At 43.5% G+C, this 25,656-nt stretch overlaps 1 protein-coding gene across 1 annotated transcript in view; it reads right to left on the bottom strand.

Moving 5' to 3' along the window:
- Poc1b (POC1 centriolar protein B) overlaps positions 1 to 25,656 on the bottom strand; it is a 90,507-nt gene that overhangs the window by 41,700 nt on the left and 23,151 nt on the right. The window contains exons 5-6 of the mRNA XM_051206371.1: positions 6,948 to 7,055; positions 6,703 to 6,818 (exon numbers count right to left, since the gene is read on the bottom strand). Of these exons, the coding sequence (XP_051062328.1) occupies positions 6,703 to 6,818; positions 6,948 to 7,055 (224 nt within the window). The remainder of the gene's footprint in view (positions 1 to 6,702; positions 6,819 to 6,947; positions 7,056 to 25,656) is intronic.

Raw genomic sequence — 25,656 nt, 5'->3', positions numbered from 1 at the left:
GGATAGTTAAGTTCTATAATTCTGTGTTGGTAACTAGTAGAGAGTGGATATAAGGTATGCCGAGAAATAGCAATGTTTGGGAGATCTTTTTTTTTTCCCCACAGACAAGTATAAATTTATTTAGATACTTTTTTCCTTTTTTTAAAATTTAATGTATTGTTTTGCATGTCGATTCCAGTTCCTCTCTCTCCCTCCCTCCCTCCCTTTTCTCCTCTCTGCCCTCTCTTCAAATGACCTGTCAGATCTACATGACCCCACCAGGATGGCATTGCCCTACATATGGAATTGGGGTGGGGGGATGGGAGGGGAGGGTGGTCTGGGAGATCTTTATATAGTTTGTACAAGCATGGGAATTGAAGTCTGTGCTATCCTGGAACCCCTGGGAAGTATTCTCACTTGTTCTGTGTAGCTCTTTGGTGGCTTATCTGAGATTGCAACGTGAATCATATAAGCTGTTTTCGTGAGCAATACTATTTTTACTCTTTTAGAGTCTATAATAATTGGCTTAATGAAAACTGGATGGCTATAGCAACCATCCAGTTGGAAACTGATTGAACAGAAGAGACGAATGCCTGTTCTGGGTGACTATCGTCTTGATGGGGTGTCAGGCCATGTGCTGCACTGAGGTCTCAAGGGAACCACAAAGCACATTCTGTACTTGGAAGGATCCCAACAGGTTCAGCCAAGAGGTGCTCACTTTGAACTACTCCTTGTTGTTGGGGCTTCCTGAGACATGTCAGAGGGGCTAGCTGTCCCATTGGTGACATTCTAAGAAGGAATCACTATTAAACATTACATCTTACTGTCCCCAAACTCTTGCTCAGTATTTGGACTTGCTTTGGCTTCCAAGATGAGCCACTAGTCAAAAGACTAAGAAAACAGGGACAAAAAAAAAAAAAAAAAACCATACACTAAAATTGCCATTCTTGGCATGTCTAATTTGAAATGTATAAAAGAGAATGTAGAGAATGTTTCTGGGTGATTTTTAGACTACATAAGTAAATAGTAATTGCTGCCTTGTCTGTCTGCCAGCTTACCCCCCCCCCAATTTCTCTACTTTGCTGATACCATTTTGTTCTGTTATTTTGAAAGGAAAATAAAGTAGCTTTTCAAGATCTTTTATTAGTGAGGCCTGACATGTAAGCATTTAAGAGTTAAAAGTAGATGTTGGAATTGAAGGAAGAGAGGGAAAGGTCATTTAAAAACCAAGCTGTTAACACCTGCTTAGATAAGGCTTGAAGGGTGAATTTTAATTTAGTTTTGTTAAGTAGATAATCTTAATTTGTTTCATTCTGTCATAAACCCAATTTGAATTCATTTGTAGTATATTTGGGCTATTAACAAATGTGTTTTTATAAATTGCCAGTGTTTAGAGAAGGAGATTAAGATTGCTTTTTTCTGGAATTTTTGCTGAAAGATTATTTAAAAGTAAATTTATAATTAATACATGGAATTCTATATCCAGGAAATATGAACACATTTAAGCCATATAGATGAAAAACCTATTAAAAGGCATAAGGTATTTTATTTTATTAAGAAATAATTTTTGGACTGGAAATGTAGTAGAGTTGCAAGGCCCTCAGCTTATTTCTCAGTATTCAAAAAAACTACAGTTTCCATGACAAGATTTTTCTCTCTCATCTCTCTCTTGTTTTTGCTTTGTTTTGTTTTTGGTTTATCTTTTCAATTTAGTTTTGATTTGGGGGGCAGAATTTGCAAGGGCTGAGGTGGATGCAAGGGACACAGAGGATATGAATGCATGATGTGAAATCCATAAAGAATAAAGCTTAATAAAAGAAAACAAACAAACAAACAAAAAAACCAATTGCCTAGCTTCAAAAAGCTTTTGGAAAAGGTGTTTCAAAATATAGACTTGTCTACAGGATCTTCTAAGGTCAAAAGTTAATGCATGTTGCAAGAACAGAACCTAACTCTTTATGTCTAAAACAGTAAGACTTTAGAAAGATTATTGCTCTGCTCTTAGTAACTCATACAAAAAAGAGTCGTCATTAAGAACACAGATGCACCTCTGTGAACACAGAGACCATGCTGTCTGTTGATGGTAAGGGCTTTTGACTCAGTCTTAGCAACGCCAAGGTCCACTCAAGTATCTGTTGAGATTAGAGCCCTCAAAGCAATCGATCACCTTAGAAATAACTAATATTTAAATGACATTCTATTACATTTAGTACTTTATATGTCTATGTCTGGAAATAAGAGTGTATCTCTGAATTTCATCTACCTATTATGTGAATAATGCCGACTTAAAACCACACTAGTACCTTCAAAGTTACCAGTAAGTGTTCCTTTAAATATTAATCTGTTTGGCTTGAGCGAGTAAGCATCTTGGTCTTTGATTATGAGATGCACATGTGAATGTAAGTCTGTGTCACTAGTTCTGGGGCCTAAATTTGTAAGCAACCTAAAATTGTACTTTTTGCCTGTTATCTTACTAAATCAAGAATTCCAAACTTTTGCTTCATAAATAAGAGATAAACTTATATTCATGAAATGTGTGGCTCTGGCACTAGTGGCTAATGGGCTCCTTGGTAGGTTGAATGTATTTATGTTTCTCAAATGTATAAGCTTTCTGGAGCGTAAATCTTGAGAGTTGGTGTCGTCTTAGCTAGAACTGTGTTATGTGTGTTCTCTGGGCCAGGCCAGAGGCTGACTTCAGACAGTCAGTCTTCTTTTATCACCCTCCACATTATTTTTTGAGAGATGTTTTCCTCGGAATCTGTGGCTCATCATTTTGGCTGGACGGGATGGACAGCAAATTCCCGGGATTTCCATCTCTGGCCACGCAGTGGGGTTGTGTGTGTGTGTTGCTGCACTGGGTGTCTATGAGTCCTGGGGACCTGAACTCAGGTCCTCACACTTGCACAGAAAACACTTTACCCACTAAGGCATCTCCTCTACTCTCTCTAGAGCTGCTAGTGGTACTAATCTTTCCCAGGCTTGTATTTCCGAGTTCCCCGCTTGTATCTTGACAATTATTTCTAAGCAAAGTTAACTAGAATGCCTCACATAATGTCCTCCAAGCTTACTTCCCTAGTCTTTAACAGCACGGACAACGGGCACCTAAGGGGGACTGCTATGGGACAATCTTTGTACTCTGTAAATGTGTAGTACTCTCATTGGGTAATAAAGAGATGACTGGCCTATAGCAGGGCAGGGAGAGATTAGGCCGGTGAGCCAGACCAGGAGGACACTGGGAAGAAAGGCAGAGTCTCAGGAGACAAGGGAGCAGGACCAGAAGTACATACATGTGGTAAACGAGGCTTGGGGCAGCACATAGACTAATAGCTACAAATAAGCCTGAGCTATTGGCTGAGCACTTGCAAATAATATTAAGTCTCTTGTGTTTGTTTGAGAGCCACTACAGAAAAATGCCACCTACAGGGGACATCTCCAAAGAAGTCCATTTACTGTATTTAGAAAATCTTTGTTTATTCTTAGAAGGCAAAATGACTTCTATGTATATGTTTTTCAGGGTCATTTGTTATCAGGTAATCAATTAGTGTGCTATTCCCTAGGGAAGACCATTTCTTTTCTTCTCACATTCCTTAGTTGCCTGTAGTTCTTTGTCTAGGGTGGGGGCCTCTCGAGCTCTCTCTTTCCATGTCAGCTTGTCTGTTGGGGTCATCCCTGTCAGCTCCTGAGACTTCATGAGTGTGGCTTCTGACATATTTAGGAGACACATATCACAGCAACTCCCCGTTCTCTGACTCTTCGAAAAATCTCTCCACTTCCTCTTCTGCAATGATCCCTGACCCTTAGGTGGAGGGGTTGTATTGTATACATACAAGCAACATGTACAGACTCATAGGTTGTAGTTATGATTTTAGGAACACACACACACACATACACGTTTAATAATGATTAGAGAAAAAGAGACAATGGTTTGAAAAAATTGGGGGAGGGGTGGGATGGGACAGGTGAGGTGGGGGGTAGAGATGTCATGGGGAAGTTTGGGCTTGGAGGCAGGAAAGGGGGGGATAATATAATTTTATTATAATCACAAAAATTAAAAAAAAACTCCCAAAAAAGACAAAATTAAACAGGACTTTTAATATATACAATTAGCCTGTTACTGATAAATTATACCATTCTTTTAGTGGACACAAATTTAAATGTATTTCTGAGAAGAGAATTAGGACAGCTTAATGGTTATAACTCTGTCAACTGCAATACTGGATGCAATGAGATTATCAAGGCCATTTTGTCAATTGTTTAGCTTCCTTTTTTTATAAAAAAAAAAGACTTAATTTAAAATTGTATGTGTTAAGTGTTAATCTGTGCACGTATGTAAGTGCACTGTGTGTGTACCTGATGCCCAGAGGCCAGGGGAGGAAACTAGATCCCTTGAAACTGGAGTTCTAGGCAACTGTGGGTGCTGGGAACTGAACCCATGTCTTTTACAAGATCAGCAAGCTCTTTTATCCACTGAGCCACAGCTCCAGGGTCAATCTACCCACTTCTTGTCATGTTCTAACATGAGTGTTCTAAGATTCTTGGCTCCCTCACTGTTGATCCTTGTCCAAAGCCCTTGGAATCAAACTCGGACAAAATGACCCAATGTGCAGTTAGTTTTGAATCCCATGTCTTTCAATATTTGCTCTTGTTGGTAGTGACTTCTATTTTCCTAGTAAATTTTTTTGACTGCTGTCTGCTAATATTCTGTATAAATACATCTTCTAACAAAATGACCTAAGCATTGTCAAGGTGTCAGGCTGTCACCCACAGGACAGGTAGAATTAAATTAAGATGGAATTCCAGCCTAAGGTTCTCCCATGTTTCTTATTGATTTGAATTTGGCTCCAAAGGGAAAGGGTGGCAATTAGGGAGTCTTTTGACACTGACCCGGTGTCATATTTCATCTCCCCTCCCCTACCTGACACAGGATCAGATCAGATCAATGGGGACAGCTCTTATCCCAGTGACTAGGGGCAGTTACCACTACATGATTAATCAGCCATGCCTTCAGAGAAAATTGTTCCTAGATAAATGGGGATGTCTTCAGAGTCAAACTGGTCACGCTAGGCATGGTGGGATCTACTTATAGTTGCAGCACTTAGGAGAACAAAGTAGGAGGCTCATGATTGGGGCCAGCCTAGGCTACATAGGAAGACTCTCTCTCAGAGTGGACAAGAGAAGTTACTTGTGTGAGTCCTTCCAAAAGCAACTAAGCCAAGGAAGCGTAGAGATTCAGTTCTTAAGCATGGTCACCCGACACCAACTCCCTCCCACTACGGTTCATTCTCAGTAGTCCATACTCAGAGCAATTAGCCAGGAAGATGCCTCCCTCTAGGTTTTATTTAATTGGATCTATTCTGGCTTTGGATGCTAGCATTCTATTTTCTGTGGGGATTTCCACTTTTAGACTTAAACATCTGGCTCATTTCACATGGATCCCCGGTCATTACAGCCTGTTCTCGTCTCAAGCACTGGTTTATCACTGAGCCAAGAAAACCTACAAAGCCAGACTGGCCAGACACACGAACTCCCTCAAGATTGAGCAACATCTAAACACAAGGGGAAGTGAAAAGGGGCAGAGAAGCTGCTCTTGCTAAAATGTCAACTCACGTGGGCCACAAGCAACTGAAAGCTTGGGATCCCGACCCTCACCTTAGCTATGGCTAAAAAGACCTACGTAAACACGTATATGTTGGGGACTATTATTTTCAGGTGTGTGACTTTTGTTTATGCTGCGTTTGTTTAACTCTATGAAGCTGGGTTACTGTGCCTGTCTAAAACACCTGGGGTCCTAATAAAGAGCTGAGCGGCCAATAGCAAGGCAGGAGCAAGGCTAGGCGGGGCTGGCAGGCAGAGAGGATGAACTGAAGGAGAAAGGAGGAAGAGGAGGAGTAGGAGAACAAGGAGAGGAGGACATCATGGGCCAGCCACTGAGCCACCCAGCCACTGAGCCACCCAGCCACTGAGCCACCCAGCCACCCAGCCACAGAGCCATCCAGCCACCCAGCCACCCAGCCATCCACAGAGTAAGAGTAAGATTTACAGAAGTATGGGATAATTAACATTAAGAAAGGCTGGCTAGAAACAAGCCAAGCTAAGGCCGGGCATATATAAGTAAGAATAAGCCTCAGTGTGTGATTCATTTGGGAGCTGGGTGGCGGCCCCCCCTCAAAAGAGAAAAACCATCATACAACACACACATGTCCTAAACTTGTAGTCGCCTTGGATCCCTGGAAAAACAAAACCTCTCAGAACAGATCCATCTCCCAGGGCAGAAAGGAAATGAATGTTGGAAGCAGATTTGTCCCACTTAGCAATGGAATTAGAAGGAGTCTCTCTGCCTCCTTGATAGATTCAGACATGGACACCCTGGCCGGGACTGCTTCAGACTGCATACCTCCTTGTGTCCTGCCTCACTTCCTCTGCCTAAGTAGGAAGCTCATGTCACTTATCCCAAGACAGACTTTCGGGTCGACTGCTCCTTTATCTGTTTCCCTCCCAACGTGGCCACACTGAATACGTTTTCTCTCTCTGGTTTTCATTAAAACGTAAAGTAAAATAAACACTGTTTGTACCTCTCTTCCTCGTCTTGTTTCTTGTGGGAGTCAACTACTCTGCTCTCTAGCCAGCTCAAGCGCGGCCTCTGACCCCTGTGTAGAGACCTAAAGCCTTTCCGGTAGCAGCCATTGGATAGTGAAACTTCTTTCTGGTTGGGGGAACCGTTACCTTGATAGTGCTGGAGTAACTTGTTCACTCTTATATCCCAGATTTTCACAGTGTGATCGGAACCTGCTGAAGCTATGCATGTACCATTAGGGCTAAAGTCCACAAAATTTGCAAATCTAGGGAGAAAGAACAGGATGGCTTGACATTTCAACTCCTTTACCCTCACTTTAAAGTCTGAGTTGTTGATAATAGAGTATCTCCTTAGCAAGCAGACCCGTACAAATGTACAAAGGGAATGGACTTACCCCACAGAATCCGAGAAGTTATTAACACACTGCTTACTTGCAGTATCCCAAATTTTAATAGTTTTATCCTCACTACACGACACGATTAATCTTCCTTCAGGTGAGAATCTAAAAAGAGGAAGATTTTCCATGTTAGCAATTCTGGGTAAACACCACCACACATCTCCATATGACACACAAGTCAGCTAAACAGGGTAGCAGGGGCCACTGTCGGCATACCACATGGGCTACACAGCAAACTTACACTTTGCAACCAGTATCGTTGCAACTACTTACACCATAGTAAACACCGGAGACCCTTGAAAGACCAAACATGTCACATAAACTAACCACATTCCTTTTCTGTTTGTTTGTATTCAGTGATTAATTCAGTTTTGTGGTGCTCCTGGAGGTTTCTGACTCAACTCTGCCCTCCTTTCAGGCTAAATACCCTGTATTTTAAAAGTACTCTTTTCTTATTTGTTTTTAATTTTCAATTTTCTACTTTTTTTTTCTACTCACCCCACCAAAGCTGGTAGTGAAGCTTTTGTTTAAAAAAAAAAAAAAAAAAAAAAAAGGCCCATCGGCTTCCTGGGCTCGGAACAGCAGCTTTGTCCTGCTCTAGCTGACGACCCCAGTGCCAGAGAGAGAGAGAAAGAGAGAGAGAGAGAGAGAAGACAGAGACACAGAGAGAGAGACCTTGTCTACCGCTCCTATACACTTTTCCACATTTATTCTTTATTTTGTAACAGTAATTGCCCTTTAAAGTCAGAAGAGCTGAAAAGCAAACAAAATGAAGTTTAGACAGGAAACTACAACAGCTTTCTTACTAGTGTATTGCAGCAGCGGCAAAGCTTGGAAAGGACAAAGTCATCTAGCACCCGGTGACTAAGTGCATTTATGTGTAGTTTTACTCCAGCCCAATGCCCAGACTTTCATTGAATTTTCAGCTTGGGTGTGGAATACAATTAAAGGTTTTATTTTGTTTTCTCTGCACTCCCAAACTCTCCCTTACATACATACATATAAAAATTTATATATAATTTATTTTTATTTAATGTTCATTGGTGTTTTGTCTACATATATGTCTGTGTGAGGATGCCAGAAGGGCTGAATTGGAGTTACAGACAGGTGTGAGCCTTCTTGTGGGTGCTGGGTATTGAACCCAGGTCCTCTGGGAGAGCAGCCAGTGCTGTTAACCACTGAGCCATCTTTCCAGCCCCCTAACTTATTCTTAAGAGAGACCTAGAAATGATGCATGACTGAAACTTTGAATCCTATACTTCTGATTTACCATGTAAAAAAGAAAATCATACACAAATATTGTTAAGCTCTGTGTGAAGCAATCTCTTAAAATGTATGAAAATAACCCTTCAAGGAAGAAAATCTTTAATTCCTAATTGTTTTCTATGATTTTAAAATGACATTATATAATATTTTACTAATTTTCCTCCAGAAAATACACAAGAAATACCCAAATATGGGGAACAATATTATTCAAATATTTAAAATAGAAAGCCTTATCTGACATGGACTTGGAAAGAAAAACTGACTCATTTAGCTTTCTGGAACTAAATTTTTCACAATAAATATAAACTAAGCAGGAATCAATCCAAATTGCCTTTTTCTCCTCCTTCTGTGAGACAAGATCTCACTATGTATCCTGGTTTCCCTGGAACTCTGTGTAGACCCAGGTGGTCTTGAACTCACAGACAGCCACCTGTCTCTGTCTCCAGAGTGCTGCAATTAATGGTGTGCCACCACACCCAGCTATTGTACTTCTTAATCAGCCTTATTTTTGAAAATTACTTCCTATGAAAATCTTAACAAAAGACATGAAGTTATTCCAAACATATTGAGGAAGTAATGCTAAAACATCTAATCAACTGGAATGATCCAACTGCAAATAATCCTATTATTATTGCTGTTGTTTTCATTGTGGTGGGGGTCACAATCTGAGCCCTGTGTATGGTAAGCAGGCACTCTTCCACTGAGCTATACTTTGATGACATTACTGATCAAACCTACCACCATCATTACCCTATCTAATCCATATTTATTGAGCCCATACATTACAGGATGGCATACTCTGGTACACTTCAGCTACAGAAACTAACTTAATATTCAGAACAATCATATAAAATAGATACTATTGCTTGTCTCCATGTGCAGAGAAGTAAACTGAGGCACACAAAGGAGTGTAATGGTTTGGATGATAATTTTCATATTTCAAATTTCAAAAATCAAATACACAGCCTCATGTTTTTGACCACGTGGTCCCCAGTAGGTGGTGCTGTTTAGGGATGCTCAGTAGGTGTGGCCTTATTGGAGGAAGTAGACCAATGACTTCAAGGACTCAGGCCATTTCCCATTGGACTTTTCTGTAAACTCTCTGTTTGCTGATCCAGGTGCCATAACTATTGCCTGCTACCATGGCCTTCCTGACATTGTGGACTCTTAACACTATATCTTTAAGTCCAAACAAAGTCTTTCTTCTTTTTTAATGATTTTATTGTTCTGCCTGCATGTATACCCCCATGCCAGAAGAGGGCACCAGATCTCATTATAGATGGTTGTGAGCCACCATGTGGTTGCTGGGAATTGAACTCAGGACTCCTGGAACCTCTGTTTTTTATTTTTAAATTACAGCAACATAAAAGTAATTAATATACAAGTTTGTACCAGGAATAAGGGTGTCTTTGTTCACAATGACCACATTGTTTATTGGAACCTGGCACTAGAAACGTGTTTGAATCTGTAAGCAGAGCCTAAAGGGCCATCCCCATGGAAGGCTTGCAGATAGCTGTGCTGAGGCCAATGCAGACTGTGGGGCCCAGCTCAGGAGGTCAGGGGAGACAAACAATATTAACAGTTAGCCTAGAGACTGTTCCTGTGATACCTGGTCATGAGACAGCGCCCCTAGGAGAAGAATTGGAAGAGGCCATTTGGTTTAGACTTGATCAAAATACATTACATGCATATAAGAAATTTCAAACAATAAAAATGAATAAAAGGAAAACTACACACACTGCCACTGGTTGCTATTAGCAATTACATAAAACAAGCATGGTCTCTGTGTGCTGTGTCTGAAGGGGCAGGATTATTCATGAGATACAGAGCACCTAGCAGCTCCCAGGGCTGGGTTGCTCTTGGCTGTAGGAATGGAGTTGGAAGTGAGGTAAGAGTTCTCTCTCTTGAAGTTATCACTAATGATATAATTATAGACATTGGCCTCAGGATATCTGAACAAAAAACAAACAAACAAACAACAAAGCCTGCTCTCCAGAAGCTCCAGGGAAGAAACGAGGTTCAAAGAAACTTGCCAGTAAGAAAAAGCAGGTTCTCTTCAATAGTGAAAGCCTACCCTAAGCAGGAGGCTCAGGCCTGGGAGGAACTTCTTGGTACTAACGGGAAGTAGGAGCTGTGGACCTCAGGTCAGCAGAAAGGGCAGGGGCAGCAGGGACGCAGATGCTGGGGAAAAGAGGGTCCAAAGCCCGGGAGCTCAGGCCTTCCCCTTCCTCTCACTTTAACTCCTACATGTCCCTCTTCTTTGAGAGGCTGGAAGTTGGCATGCTGTTTTGTACCTCCTTCTCGTCCTTGATTTTTAATTAGAGACATCAAAAATAAGTTAGCACCCAAAAGACAGGTTTCTACTTGTCCTGACTTTCATGAGGAAAAGTCAGACTTCTATTTTTATTTTATTTTTTTAATGTTAGGAGTACCTAAAGTTTATACCGAGGATTAATAGATTTCCATCCTCAATTCAGTTCCACCCAAACACCTTTAAGACTCCAGGAATTAGTCAGTGGTGACTAATGGGTTCTCTGAACAGCACTTGACAAGTCCACCCAAAATTACTGTTGAATCCCTTAATCATCACTGGCACACCAAGAGAATGAAGACATGTTAAAACTTTTTTTCAAGAAAAACTGGTTTACAGGTCTTTGAGAGTACCCCAAATTAAATAGCAAAAGCTCTCTAACTTTTGCTATTTAATTCTCTCATATAAATTCTCATAAAGTTGTATGTCCACATTCATACTCAAGGAGTTGTTTCCCTCTGAATTATTTTCTTCCTTCTTGTTTAGGTGGGTGTTGTGATTTAAAAAAGCAGCACAAGACAGAAAGACGCCATTCGACAGAGCTCACGTGGAGGGGGCTTTTTATTAGGGGAAACGGAATGGGAAAGGGGAAGGGGGAGATGTCTCTGGGGACAGGAGCAGCAGAAAAGAGAGGCGGGGGCAGGGAGACAGTGAGACAGGCAGAGAAAGAGGGAGACGGGGAGAGAGAGGAAAAGAGAGAGGGGATGTAGCGAACAGGCACAGGCGGTGCTCTTAGTGGCTGCAGCTGAGGGCGTGTCCTGTCAGAACCCCAAGGGCAGGCCAGCACAGATGCCTGAACACTAACAGTGGAGGTGGAGAATCAATGCTAGGCAAAAGCTTGATCACTGAGCTACAGCCATAGCCCTCCTTTGACTATTTTGACTATTCAATATATTTTCTATAAAAACATGGTCTCAGCATTTACAGCTCTACGATGGGAAAGCATGTCTGTACTCGTTCTTGTTTGGTACATAGTATGTCCTTAGCAGCAGGAGGAGGAAGCCACTCAAAATAGTGAAGTTCCCAGGACAGCTCTGGTTCCAGAGAGAATCTCGTTCGCACCCTCCCTTCCCCATGGAGCCCTGTGAAATTCACTACCACATGGGACACAGTTTTCTCTCAGGGTAGTGAGAATCCAAACTATAGTCAGATTTAAAATTCCCCTATATGCACTGCAAACTAGCCGTCTCTGACTTTTCTCCTGAGGGTGCTTACATCCTGAGGGTGCAGGTCCAGGCTGTTCTCTTCTCAAGAGAGAAGAGAAAGAGGGGTGGCTGTTGGCCAACCGAAAGCAAGAGGGAGGGAGGGAGGGAGGGGGGTAAGGGAGGAGAGCAAGAGCAAAAGAGATCTTAAATGGGTGGGGTCTGTCTTTTAAAGGGGTGCTTTACACCTGAGTGCAGACTGGTACTCATGGAACCCTGGGCTGACCAGAGCACCGCCTGAGTGCATTCTTCCAGATGACAGGGGCAGGCCGGCGTAATGCCTGAATCCTTACAGGGGCAATGAAGAAAACATTTATATTTCCTTAACTGGCAAGAAGAGAAGCCATGGGACTGCATTAGTAGAATCCATTCCTGCAACTGCCAGGAAACAAAAATCAAGTGAAGATGATGAAACGAGAGTGAATGTGGGATCAAACAGTAATCAATTTTTAGGTCATTTCTCACTTACATTGGATCTGCACCTGGCACACAGCTGCCCTCAGGGCCATCCCCTCTGGAGCAGCCGGGTGGTGCCCTACACTGAACTCCAGTCTCTGTGCATCACTTTCCTTCTTTAGCCTCTTCTCAGGTAATCGTTTCTCTACCCAGACACTGCGTTCTCGAGGCTGATAGAGAGCCCTCGCTCATGTCTCCGACCTTCCCTCCAGTGTCATGGTCTCCTCCACCCACAACTGGTGCTTTGCTCTCTCGTAGTTCACAGCCGCACAAGAGAACTTGAACTCTTAAATCAAATGCTTTGCGGCTTTTCACTGGCTGTGGACACACGTCTGGGTCCTGCCTGCTGAGTGGGGCTCCAGGGTCCTGCCTGCTGAGTGGGGCTCCAGGGTCCTGCCTGCTGAGTGGGGCTCCAGCACTAGCCTGTTTCCTCATCGGCACTCCTGGGCTCTTCCTAGCGCTGTATCCATCTTTTCTCAGGTCCTCACTCTTCCTCACAGGCTGCCTTGATGCTGCTCCTAACTTTTTACCTCATTTAGAACAGCAAATGGGGCCAGGGGACCAGGGAGGTGATCTTCAGACCTCCACTCCTCCTCATCTAATGCCCTGGTTGCATCCCCAGATATGTAGCAGAACACTTGCCGTGGCCTCCCCTTCCGCTCTGCAGACCCCTCAGATGATCTCCCAGAGCCTTACCCTACCACCTCTGTCTCAGCCTCCGACTTCTGCAGGCATTCTGTGGGAACCCGTGGGACAGCCGGCCACCATCCCCGCCAGAAAGCAGATAGGCGAGCTTCAGATCATCACTCCAAACCCAATCTGCCAGTCTCATCCCCAGATCTGTAGCAGGTTACTAGCTGTGGCCCCTCCTCCCTCTCTATCCCTGTTGCCAGGAGACTAAGCAGACCCTGGTGGCACACCTGCTCTCCTCCCTGCAGTGGACCATCCCAGGCCCTCCCATCTAGCCCATCTCCATCCCTAAGTGTCAGCTCCCACCACCAGGAAAAGCACTCTACTCAGAACCACCAGTGACCACACCTGGCATTCCATTCCAGGCAACTCACAGCCACCACGCTCTCTGCTAAGGACCAGAAAAGACAACAGAGACCAAGGAACTGAACACCCAGCCAATAAAGAGAAGACCAGACATCAGCACCTAGAATTACAACCACCCCAAACCCAGACACCTAGATACTGGTGTAAAAACACAATCAAAAACAGTCAGGAAAATAAGTCTCCTCTAAACCACAGAAACGCTATTACTAAAAAAAAAAATGAAATACAACTGAAGCATAAAAAAAGATCTTAAAATAGTCTTTATGAATATGTTAGAGGTCCATAAACAGGAAATGAATAAATCCATTAAAGAAATCTATGAGATTGCAAACAAAGACTGAGATGGAGAAAACAATTCAAGGCTTGCAAGTGGAAATAGAATCAATAAATAAAACTCAAACTGAGGGGAAACTGGAAATGAAAAATGTAGAAACTTAAACAGAAGCCTCAGAGGCAAACCTCACTACAGAATACAAGAAATGGAAGAAATTTCAGTAATGAAGACAGATAGAAGAAATTTTTTTTTTAATCTTAAAAGGGGGGGGGACAAAATATCCAGGAAATCTGGGACAAACTATGAAAAGGCCAAATCTATAAATAATAGGAACAGAGGAAGGAAAGGAAATCCAGGTCACAGGTCTAGAAAATACTTTCAACAAAGTCATAGAAGAAAAATTTCCTAACCTAAAGAAGAAGATGCCTATTAACGTAAAAGAAGCATAGAAAATGAAGTCCACTTGTCACAAAATAAACAAGACACTATATGTATAGAAAAAAAGAAGAATTTTAAAAGGGGGAAAAGATCAAATTACACAGGAAGGCAGACCTGTTAGAACAATACCTCACTTTTCAGTGGAGATTCTAAAAGCCTGGACAGATGTTCTACAAACTCTAAGAGACCTCAGATGCCAGCCCAGGCTACTATTCCCAGCAAACTTGATCATAATAAATGGAAAAAGAAAGACATTACATGATAAAACCACATTTAAGAAGTCTATCTACGAATCCAGCTCTATAAAAGGCATTAGAAGGAAAGCTTCAACCTGAAGAGGCTAACCACACCCAAGAAAACATAAGAAAAAAAACACCAGACCAGCAAATGACAAAAATCAGTATCTCCACTATATACAAATGACAGACTACCACCTATATAATAGCTTCAAACAATATAAAAAAATTGGGGGGTAAGTCTAACCAAGCAAGTCAAAGACATGCATGATAGAAACTTCAAGTCTTTGAAGAAAGAAACTGAAGAAGATATCAGAAGATGAAAGGAGCTCTCATTAGTAGGATAAATATATTAAATATGGAAATCCAACTAGAAACAATATATAGATTCAATGCAATTCCCATCAAATTTCCAACATAATTCTTCACAGAAATTTGAAAGGACAATTTTCAGCTCCATATGGAAACACAAACCCCTCAGGATAGCTAAACACTCCTGAATGATAAAAGAACTACTGGAGATATCACCATCCTTAGCCTCATATTGGACTACAGAGCTATAGTAATAAAAAATAGCATAGCATTAGTACAAAAACAGACACAGCATCAATGAAATAGAATTGAAGACCCAGGAATAAGTCCTGGTCTTTGATAAAGAAGCCAGAAAGGCAAAAATGGAAAGAAAAACAAATCAGCATTGTCAACAAACCATTGGATAACAGCATGCAAGATAGATACACACTTAGCACAAAACTCCACATGGATCAAACACCTTAACATGAAAGCAGATACAATGAGCCTGACAGAAGAGAAAGTAAGGAACATTGACCTCATTGACCCAGGAAAAGACTTTATGAATGGAATATTGTTAGCTAAATCAACAGTAAGTGGGACTTCATGAAACAGAATCTACTGAATGGTAAAGGACACTGTCATTTGGGCAATGAGGCAGCCTACGGAAGAAGAAAAGACTTGTTACCATGTATCAGATAAAGAGCTAATATCCAAAACAGAGAGCTCAAAAAAAACTGGACATCAAGGAAACAACCCAATTTTTAAAAAAAATGGGGTACAAAATCTAAAAAGAAAATCCGCAATAGAGGAAATTCAAATGGCTGACACTTAAAGAAATGTTCAGCGTCTTTAGTCAGCAGGACAATGCAAATGAGAACTGCATTAAGATTTTTTTTTAATCTTAAACCAGTCAGAATGGCCAAAACCGTGGTGAGGATGAGGAGTGAGCAAAACAATTGCCCACTACTGGTGGGAGTGCAAACTTGTACAGCCACCATGGAAACCGGTATGGCGGTTCATCAGAAAAATAGCCATCAATCTACCTCAAGATCTAGCTATACTGCTCTTAGGCTCCTAGAGCTAGAAGTCGGAGTGGACATACACCCCTATCCATAACCCAGAAGCTCCATAACTACTTGCAAATGAAAACTTAAGTTGTCTCCAATGGAGTGTCACTGGGGAAAGAGCCAACCCTTAAGGGTAGGCCCCGTGCCCAGCAGTAGACGGTCATACTGTTAAGTCAGACTGTCCATTTTCTTCCCCTCACCCCCTCCTACCTTACAGGTCCTTTGCATACATATGGCTTCCAGTTTTATTTTTTTTATGGTATTCCTGAGTGTGTGAACATGTGTGTCTCTGCATCTATATGCCTTTTCTTTGGCTTATTTTCTTGTTTGGTTGTTTTGTCGTGTCCCAATTTGTTTGTTTTTGAAATTTTATTTTATTATAATTCCTTACACATGCTTGTTTGTTTTCTCACAGAGACAGGCAGGGTGTGGATCTGAATGGGAGGGGAATGGAAAGAAAGTGGGAGGAGTCTGGAGGGAAACCATAATTAGCATGTATTATATGGGGAAAAAATCTATTTAAAAAAAAGAAATGCAAAAACAGACCTTATATATCCTTTAAACTATCGACTGACTTGCTACCTCGTCAATACTCCCCAAACTGTTTAACTCCCCAGGACATAATTTTACAGTGGTACGTAGTCGCAATCACACCCCCTAGTAAGAGTTTTGTTTGCTTCCTGAACATAGATAAGGGAGAAATCTGCCCCACTCACTGGTGTGACCCCACATAATGCTCCACTGTGTACTTCCCAGGGTGCACCCAAGAAAACAAAAAAGGAAAGAATTGACGCGAATATTATACACATGCTTAAAGTATTTTCAATTCATTGTGCAAAAATGTCAAGTGCAGTCGATGGGATGGAACATGCATGCAGGAAAAATAGTGGAGATGATAAACTTTATAAAGATGGTGCGACTTAATGACCCCTCCAACTACACAAAGACTGGAGAAATATTTATTTGGTAAAAATTTCTACCTCATCCCACGCTTGTGATAAATATACAATACCACGTCCAGTTTCCACGTGGTTATTTGGGAGCTGGTAGATGGGACAGGAAAAAGTCTGACTACACACAGGAACATGTACACATGTACACATCATCACACCATACACACAGAGACAGGCTTTGTTTTTTGTAACCATGAGTTCAAAGGAGTATTTGAAATAGCAACAACATCTAAAAATTAAAGGCAGATTTTTTTTACTGCTAAAATTAATGCTAGAAAAACAGTAATATTGTAAAATTTCCCTCATTCTACTGTTTTTTGTTTTTTTACTATGGATATCATAAAGAATCCTGTTGTTTGCAATATGTATCAGGTAAGAAAATAGAAGGCTAGAATTAAACTTGAAAATATTCCCTTTCAAGGGTTAATCCTCTCTGAAAAGGCCCTCAAATACATACATACTCCAAGGTGCGTGTCATAAATGGCCCGGATATTTGTTATAAAATCACTCAAGCTGACAACTAAAATAGCAGTCACCATTCAGTCCCAAGAATAGGGACTCATTACTTGTCCTGGACAGAAGCGGTCCAGGCTCTGCAGCTGTTGGCTTTCAGGATGTTCCAGATGCCACCCCACCCCACCAAGTTTGCAAGTGTCTGGCCTGGAATGAAAGTTACATCATTGCTTTTCCTGGTTGCACTTGACTGTGTCGTGTTACCAGAATCTCAGGGGCTTCAGACTACTGCAATCACACAGCCACCTTCCTACTATATCATATCTCCTGTTACCAGAATCTCAGGGGCTTCAGACTACTGCAATCACACAGCCACCTTCCTACTATATCACATCTCCTGTCATGTATCAATACACATATCCCATGGGTTTATCTAGCCAGAGAACCCTAATATAAAGACCATAGCAACTGGCACTTCAAAAACTGTGATTTCCACCTCTGCAAAAATATCCTTTATAATCTTGTAACAAACAGAAAGCCAGGGAAGCTACGACCATGAAAATGGCAATATAGAACATGATAAATGACATTTTCCAAAGCTCAAGAAATGATAGCAAATGGAAACCTGGGTGTATATAAACCAGTAAATTCTGCTAGAACTGGAAAATATGGACACAAAATGTATAAGTAAATTCTCTCATTTTCTTTCAGGTAAAACTGGTGGCTTAACAATCTGGGCTTTTATCATGCGTACAAGTTAAAACTGTCAAGAAGTGGGTAGTAGGGATATACTGTAAGTTCTGACATTTTGTCTAAAAGAAGAAATAATGGGAACCAATATACAACTGCAAGGAGAGCAGGAATGCAGCAAGGCACTGTGGAAATCACAGGCCCACCCTCGGGAATTACATGCACTGTGAAACGTTGCTAGAGAGGAGAGATTCCAGTAGGCTGAGGCAGGGCAAGCTCAAATGTAATGCCAGGCTAGCTATATACCGAGAGCCTGTCTCAAAGCAAAACAAAACAGACAAACAAAAACAATGCAAAATTGCAGGTATGGCTACTTAGAAATAAAATTACCTTTCATGGTCAAATACATAAAGTGCATTAAATAGATGATACTCACTACCTTAATACCATTCCCCCAAATAATATGTAAATATGCCTAATAACTTTTGAACCTCACAGAAAAGTGACCCCAGCATAGCCCTAGGAGGAAGAATTGAAGGCAAGAGCAATTGATGGTTGATACTTATTGATACCCCACTAAATGAGGAAAGTACATCAATTGTATTCATTTTATGGGACAGTGATTGAGGCCCAGAAAGGTTAAGTTATGTGCCCAGGATCACGTGGTTACTAGCGAGCCCATTATTGTAACCATTCTGTGTTGTCCCTCTGCTCTGACCAGCCAATGGTACTGTACCACTGAGGGTGGGACTCTATTTCAACAGACAGAAGCTGCCCAGCAACAGCAAGAGGCAAAGAGCCAGAGCAGCCAGCATGACTGCACCCTGGCTACAGGGTCACCAGGGCAGCAGAGACTCACTATCTGAATGAGAAAGCTACCCCTGAACATTTTCCCAACGAACCCCTCTTGCTTTAGTCCGGGTTTTATAAGCAGCCTTCTGTGTAGTATTCGGCCCTCATGGAGGCACGTGAGAGGTGGTGTCCTAAGTATGAGCACTGGCTTCTGTTCCAGATTTGCTAACTGTTTAAGCATGACCCGGTTCCTGCTGAGCTCCTCTCCCTTGACAGTGGCCGCAGAGAGGGCTTCAAATCCTACAGGCCTTCCCAGTCCTGCTGTAGGACATCCTCATCAAGAAGACATCCTGAGCAGTCCGCTATTCCTCTCAACAGTTTTCAGCCCTAACCTCGTAAGATGAGCCACGATCAAAACACAGATGTAAAAAGAATCTGTAAGAGTGTTGAGCGTGTACACCGACAGCTGCCAACAAGTGAAACGCATTAACTCTCACCGAGGTGTTTATCAAGGAATACTCCTCGGGCTGGAGAGGGTTCCGCAATTTCATGAGTCAATGCAGCAGCAGCAGCAGCGGAACAAGCCAGCTTTAACCAGTCCCCCAGAACCGCAGGTGCCTGCTAGACAGAGGCATTCCATCACAGTCGGGTGTGAGAGTGGACAACCTCTCGGTGGGAACAAGACCCAACCAAAAAGTACAAGGAACAGGTGGGACTGCATAAACGCCACGGTTGGCATGCATATATAATATTCCTGAGATTGTATTAAAGGCTCCAAAAATGGCCTTGCCCCCAAGAAACCCTTGGGCGCCAGCACCAAAGCTATCTGAGAGCAGCATCTGCCTACCCTTGACCCATCCCATCTCATTTCCGGGTAATGATTCCGAGTTCTCCTTAGCCCATAGAGACAGTGGTTCTCGTACTGCATGGGACTGTCTCAAGTATCTACTTCCCGGCTACTCATGTCACCGGCTCCCTCTGTTCTGGCGGGTCTTAGTTCCTACGTCACACTAGTAGATGTGACTTCTCCAACCTTCGTGTGTGTGTGTGTGTGTGTGTGTGTGTGTGTGTGTGTGTGTGCGCGCGCGCGCGTGCGTGTTAAAATAGTCATTGTTTGCCTTGCCTCCCCTTGGCAGAAGGGGCTCTACCAGCACAGGAAGGACTTCCCTGTTTCTGTTTCTCTTGTAGCCACAGAATTAAGGATAGGACCAGAGAAGCGAGCCCAGCATGAATGACATACTTCTGACTCAGAGTCTACCAGGGAAGAAGCCATGTTAATAGACCTCCTAGACACAGTGACATCCATAGGCTCAGGCTGGGACAGTGAGGACCCCTGTTGGAGGAAAGGAGGCAGAGCAGGGTTAGAGCATAAGGCTGCAAGCCCTGCCTGAAAAGCAGAAGGTACAGAAACTCAGGACACACAGCTGCGCTCGAGGAGCCATGCACAGCTGTGGGAAGGCAACTGAACAGTGAAAGCAACAAAGAGGAACAGGTGTCACAGAGAAAGAAAAAAAAAGCACATGTGCCTTGGTAAAGGGTCACTCAGAGGTCGAAGCTGGGAAACAGCACCGTCAAATTTGATTTTTACAGAAGCAGTAACAGGTGCAAAGAGGTCTGTGTGTTATGTGAGAGGCTGTGTGTGTGTGTGTGTGTGTGTGTGAGAGAGAGAGAGAGAGAGAGAGATAGATAGAGAGAGAGAGAGAGAGAGAGAGAGAGAGAGAGAGAGAGAGAGAGAGAGAAATTCGGTAGCAAGGAAACCATTTAAAAGATGACCTTAAAAACTGCTGGGTGTGGTGGCACACGCCTTTAATCCCAGCACTAGGGAGGCAGAGGCAGGTGGATCTCTGTGAGTTCGAGGCCAGCCTGATCTACAAAGCAATTTCCAGGACAGGATCCAAAGCTACAGAGAAACCCTGCCTCGGAATACTGAAGGGGAGTAAAAGGGAAAAGTGATGACCTTAATTAAAAGTTTCCAAAGGGCGATACTCAACTAAGACAGCAAGATTGGATATGGAGGCAAAACAGGGACTTTGACTAGAAATTGCTCCTGCTTCAGTATTATCCGTGCACCTCATGTGCACAAGAACAAAAGCAAAGGGAATATTCCAGGAATTCCCTTTTTCTCCTTCTCACCCTCTCAGGGATGGGCACGTGCAGAGAGCGGAGCATGGGATTAGAGAACAGGCCATTGCTCCGCCACAGGCTGTGTCCCACTGGCAAGGCCGTCCCCATGGGGCACACGTGAGGAAGGCCGGGCACTGCTACACGGACAGCGGGAAGCTTGGCCTTCCACCGTGGCCCCCCTTCCCCTGCAAACGGGAACAGCATCTTCAAGGCCTCTGCTGAGTCTTCCCATAACTGACAGTGCCCAGCAGGAGAACGCCGTTCCAACAGCAATGCTCAGTCCCAAACACCATGAACTTCTATTTCCCATTCTACAACAGTCTATAAAGGCGTGCCATTAGTGTGGCTGAGAGCAGGGCTACAGTGGGGTACAGGTAGGCATACAAATGTGGGCCGTCTCAGCCCACCACATGCCTGTGTTCTAACCACACCAGGGCAATAGTCCTCCCATGGGTACGCGAGGTGCCTTTCTCCTGGTCTCCTCTGCCCTCCCCTCCCCGCACTCTGGACCCGTGTCCGCTTCTCTTTTTCCCTTCTTTCCACAACACCTAGCCCCCCTCCCACTCCCTTATTCTTTCATTTATCATTTTCCTGTAAATCACAGCATTTTCTAACAATTTAGCTTCCTGAACTCAAAGGTATTTTTGAAGGTTTTTTTTTTTTTTGGTCTCGTTTTGTTTGGGCATTTTTTTTTTTTAACTTGTCTTTTGCTTGCATATTATGGTTCTGGTTTTGTGTTTTCAGAGGATTTGGGTGAGTGCTTTTTCTTTGTTTTGTTTTATTTATGTATTTACATAGCCCTGGCTGTTCTGGAACTCTCTCTGTAGATCAGGCTAGCCTTGAACTCACAGAGACCCACCTGCCTTTGCCTCCAAGTGCTGGGATTAAAGGTGTGTACCACCACACATGACTTGTTTTGTTTTATTCTTGTTTTTATTTTATTTATTTATTTTCCATTTTACTTGCCTGCTTATTTTCTTAAGAAAGAAAAAGACGGCATAGAATTGGATGGGTGGGGAGGTGGGGGAGGGTCCGGGAGGAGATGAGGGAGGGAAACCATGATTAGAATATAGTGTATGAGCATGTACAAGGCTGTTATGAGTAGTTTTTCCCTGCCGGTCTGGCCCCACCGCCGAGCCAGCCCCAAATAATACACAGACACTCTGTATTTGATATAATTCTGTTGGCCGGTTACTAGTTTCTTATTGGCTAGCTCTGTCCTAAATATTAACCCATTTCTATTAATCTAAGTACTTCCAAGTGCTCTCATCTTACTGGAGAGAGGGGCTGGCATTCTACTCTCCGTCCTCCATCTTGGATCTCCTCCCTACCACTTCCTCCAATCCTCCTTGTCTCCTAGTCCCGCCTATCTTGCTTTCCTATTGGCCAACAGTACTTTATTCATTAACCAATAAGAGAAACATTTACAGAATGACATCTCCCATCACAAGGCAGCTCACATAACTCCAATTCCAGGGGATTCAATACCTTCTTCAGCCTCCACAGGCAATGCTATAAGTGATGTGCTTATACACATGCAGACAAAGCACTCATACACATGAAATAATAAAAAAAAAATAACTTTAGCTGGGTGGTGGTGGCTCAAGCCTTTAATCCCAGCACTTAGAAGAGGAATTTGAGACGCGTGTGTGTATGTGTGTGCGTATCTCCTTTATTAAATACAGATTTTTAAATACAATATAATCTGAATACTGGTTCCCCTCCCTCTGCTCCTCCCAGTTCCTTCCCACCTCCTCCCTCCTCTCCCATCCAGATCTACTCTCTTTTTGCCTCTCATTAGAAAAGAATAGGCTTCTAGGAGAGAGCAACAGAGCATCATAAGATAAAACAAAACCCATCATATTGAAGTTGGACAAGCCAAGAGAAAAATAAAAGAGCCCCAAGAGAAGGCACAAGAACCAGAGACACAATTTTTCATGCATTAGTCCCATAAAAGTACTAAACTGAAAGCTATGGTCCATATTCAGTGGGCCTGGTGCAGGTCCATGCAGGCCCTGGGCGTGTTGCCTCAGTGTCTCTGGGTTCATATGAGCTTTGCTCTGTTGTTCTAGAGGTCCTTGTTCTCCTGGTGTCCTCCATCCCCTCAGTCTTCCCTACTCCTCCTGTCTCCTCTATTGTGGGGTTCCCTGAACTATGAGGGAAGGGATTTGAATGTCAAACACATCACCTTACATAGAAACTAATTAGCACCGTGTACAGTGATGGTGAGGATGAAGGCAAAGGCTTGTTAGTGACTCCCGTGTAGGCAGCGCTATTCCAAACGCTACCCACATACTTACGCATTGAAATGTCCTAAGGCACTCGCATGTCCATCCCATTACAAGTAAGAAAACAGACAGAAGTAAAGTGACTCCCCCACAGGCCACACAAGTGAAGAACGGCAGGGCTGGGATTGCAACCCATACATTACTTGGGTCCAGATTGGCCATTCTTAACCACACAGAAATGACACTGAGCTGGCTGGAGCCCAAAAGTAACTGAGCTCTTCTGAACCAAACACGGTTCACTGAAAGTGTAACTTCATATCTTTTTATTCTTGTTAGGCTCCTTGCCATAGATCATAATCAGTACCTCTTGAGTAATAACACCCATCGAGACGGTAGCAACTGTGAAGAGTGTGAGTTGTTAGTTAGGTCATAGATGTCTAGACTCAACTCCCACCCTGCTCTAACCTGCGTGGCACTACAAGGACCAGTTTTGCAGGGAGTATACCTATGCCACACCATTTCTGTGAGGTGGCTCCTCTGTCTCCAGGCTAGACTATGGGGTCAGTCTACTCCTGGCCAGGGCAGCCATTTCTACCGGGTACTTGACTTGGCTTGAGGGAATGACCATTTCTCGCCACTAGGTGAGGGGATGAACATTGGACTCTACTCGGGCCTGAGTCACTTCTAGCCATTTTCTAACAGAAATAGGGAGGCAAGAGGCTTTTCCTGGGCACCCTCAAAGCTGGGAGGGTTTCAGCGTGGAACAAGCAGTAACCTCAGTACCAGTCTGTTTGAAAGAACAAAGCTAGCATGCAGAAGGCCAGGATCATCCCTGGTTCCGTAGTTTTGTTTGTAATCTAACAAATAAGGCTTGCGTGAAAATCAGAGTGCAGAGCCACGCCACTAGGTAGCCACACACCTGAGCCACTAGTTAGTCATAGAGCACAGGCAGTGGTGACCACACCTTTAATCCCAGCACTCAGGAGATAGAGGCAGATGGATCTCTGTGAGTTCAAGGCCACCCTGGGCTACAAGAGAGTGAATCAGTCAAAAAGAGAAACAGAGCTCTCACCTTTGAGCCTAGCACTTGGGATGACACACCTTTAATCCCAGCAGTAGAGGGATATAAGGCGGGAGCTCAGTGCAATCTCAGGGCAGTCTGAGGTTTGGTGGAGAGCACTGCAGTCTGCAGTCACTCTGAGGACAGGATAGCCCCTCCGTCGAACCTCCTTTTTGGTCTGAGGCTTGGTAGAGGTGAGAACTCTCTAGCAGCTGGGTTTCTGAGACTGTATAAAATGAGTCTTAGCTTCAACTCCTAGAATGGAAAGCAAACCACGCCTTCCTTCCCAGGCAGCAGATCCAGTCCTGCCTCATATTGCTCGGACCCTGGAACCTCGGGGAAGCCTCCATGAGCCCGGCGCTCTTTCATCTTCCATCATTTCATTTTGGTGCCGTGCTCATAACACTGACAACGTGGTTGCCAGCAGGAGGTGTAGAGCGGCCCCGCCCTGAGCCAAAGCTGTAGCGGCCCGGCTGCAGTGTGCCTAGGCGGTTGTTCCCCAGCAGGGTAACCCAGTTTCCTCAGTTCAGGTTCTCTAATCACTGGAGTTTGCATTTTTACAAGCTGCAGCCTCCAATGGGTGGAGCTGTGCCCTCAGGACAGGACACCTTCCCTCTTTTCCCTGGACTGAGTGAGTTTCTCTAACGATGCTCATCTATCTCTCAATTACAGACGCTTTGTCTTTGCGCTCCTCATCTGCAGCTTTGAACTTGCAAACACACCTTTCCTCAGCAGGCTTCACACTTATCCCATCTTGTGGCTCTCTTACTGCAGGTCTGACTGAGTAGGGACAGGCAGCAGTGGCCATCACACCCTGAATGCTATACAGTCTTGACATTTCTCCCACAAACAAATTAGCCATTACTTTTGAGTCCAATTTCACCCAAGTTCTCAGGGCATGGGCAGAATGCTGCCAGATTTGCCAGGGATTCAAATGGTCTGTAACCCAGTCCTCAATAGAGTCCGGTTCTGCTCTGAACCACCACCACCACCCTGGACTCTCCCACCAGAAGGACCGAGTTAGATCTGCTTATCGGGCTGTTCTCATCCAAAGTTTCAAACTCTTCCACACTCCTCCTCCAAATCAGTTACAAAGGCTTAAGGACCACAAGGTCAGAATTATTACAGCAACCGCGCACTTCTGGCCACCAGTTTTCTATGTTGCTTTTCTTCAATGCTTTGACAAAAGCAAGCTAGGGAAGGGAAGGGAGGGTTCCTTTTGGCTCTCAGTTACAGCTCTCAGTCCATCGTGGCAGGAGCAGGGAACCGCTGGTCAGACTGCATCCATACTTAGGACGCTGAGACACACTGATGCTGATGCTCGGCTAGCACCCTCCTCTTTCATCAGGCGCCCACAGAACAGGGATGCCTATAGGTAGAGTGGGTTTCTCGGTCTAGAAACTCTCATAGCTATTCCCAGAGGCGACTCTGCACCTCTCGAGCTGATAATAGTTATCACCACATGGCACAACGCCCACCCCGTTACTAAGAAAGCTGGAGAAAGGAACACATTCTACTGGTGTTTTCTCTCAGCCAGGGCCTTGGTCTCAGCCTTCTCGTTCTTCCACTATCTTTTGGTCCTCACTCTTCTCAAACAACCACCAGGCTCTCGCCTCCTTTGACAAATCTCCTCAAACCATAATCTTTTCCTCCTCTCCCTCCCTCACGCCTCTACTTCAAGACAGACTTCTCTGTGAGGCAGACCCTGAACACCATTTACAACTGCACATTCAGACTTAGAGTATCTATTTATCTATCTATCTATCTATCTATCTATCTATCTATCTATCTATGATAGTTTTAAAT

This window comes from Phodopus roborovskii, unplaced genomic scaffold (assembly GCF_943737965.1).
Source record: "Phodopus roborovskii unplaced genomic scaffold, PHOROB, whole genome shotgun sequence".
NCBI lineage: Eukaryota > Metazoa > Chordata > Mammalia > Rodentia > Cricetidae > Phodopus > Phodopus roborovskii.
Note: the sequence above shows the minus strand (reverse complement) of the source record. Positions and strands in the feature narration are given on the sequence as shown.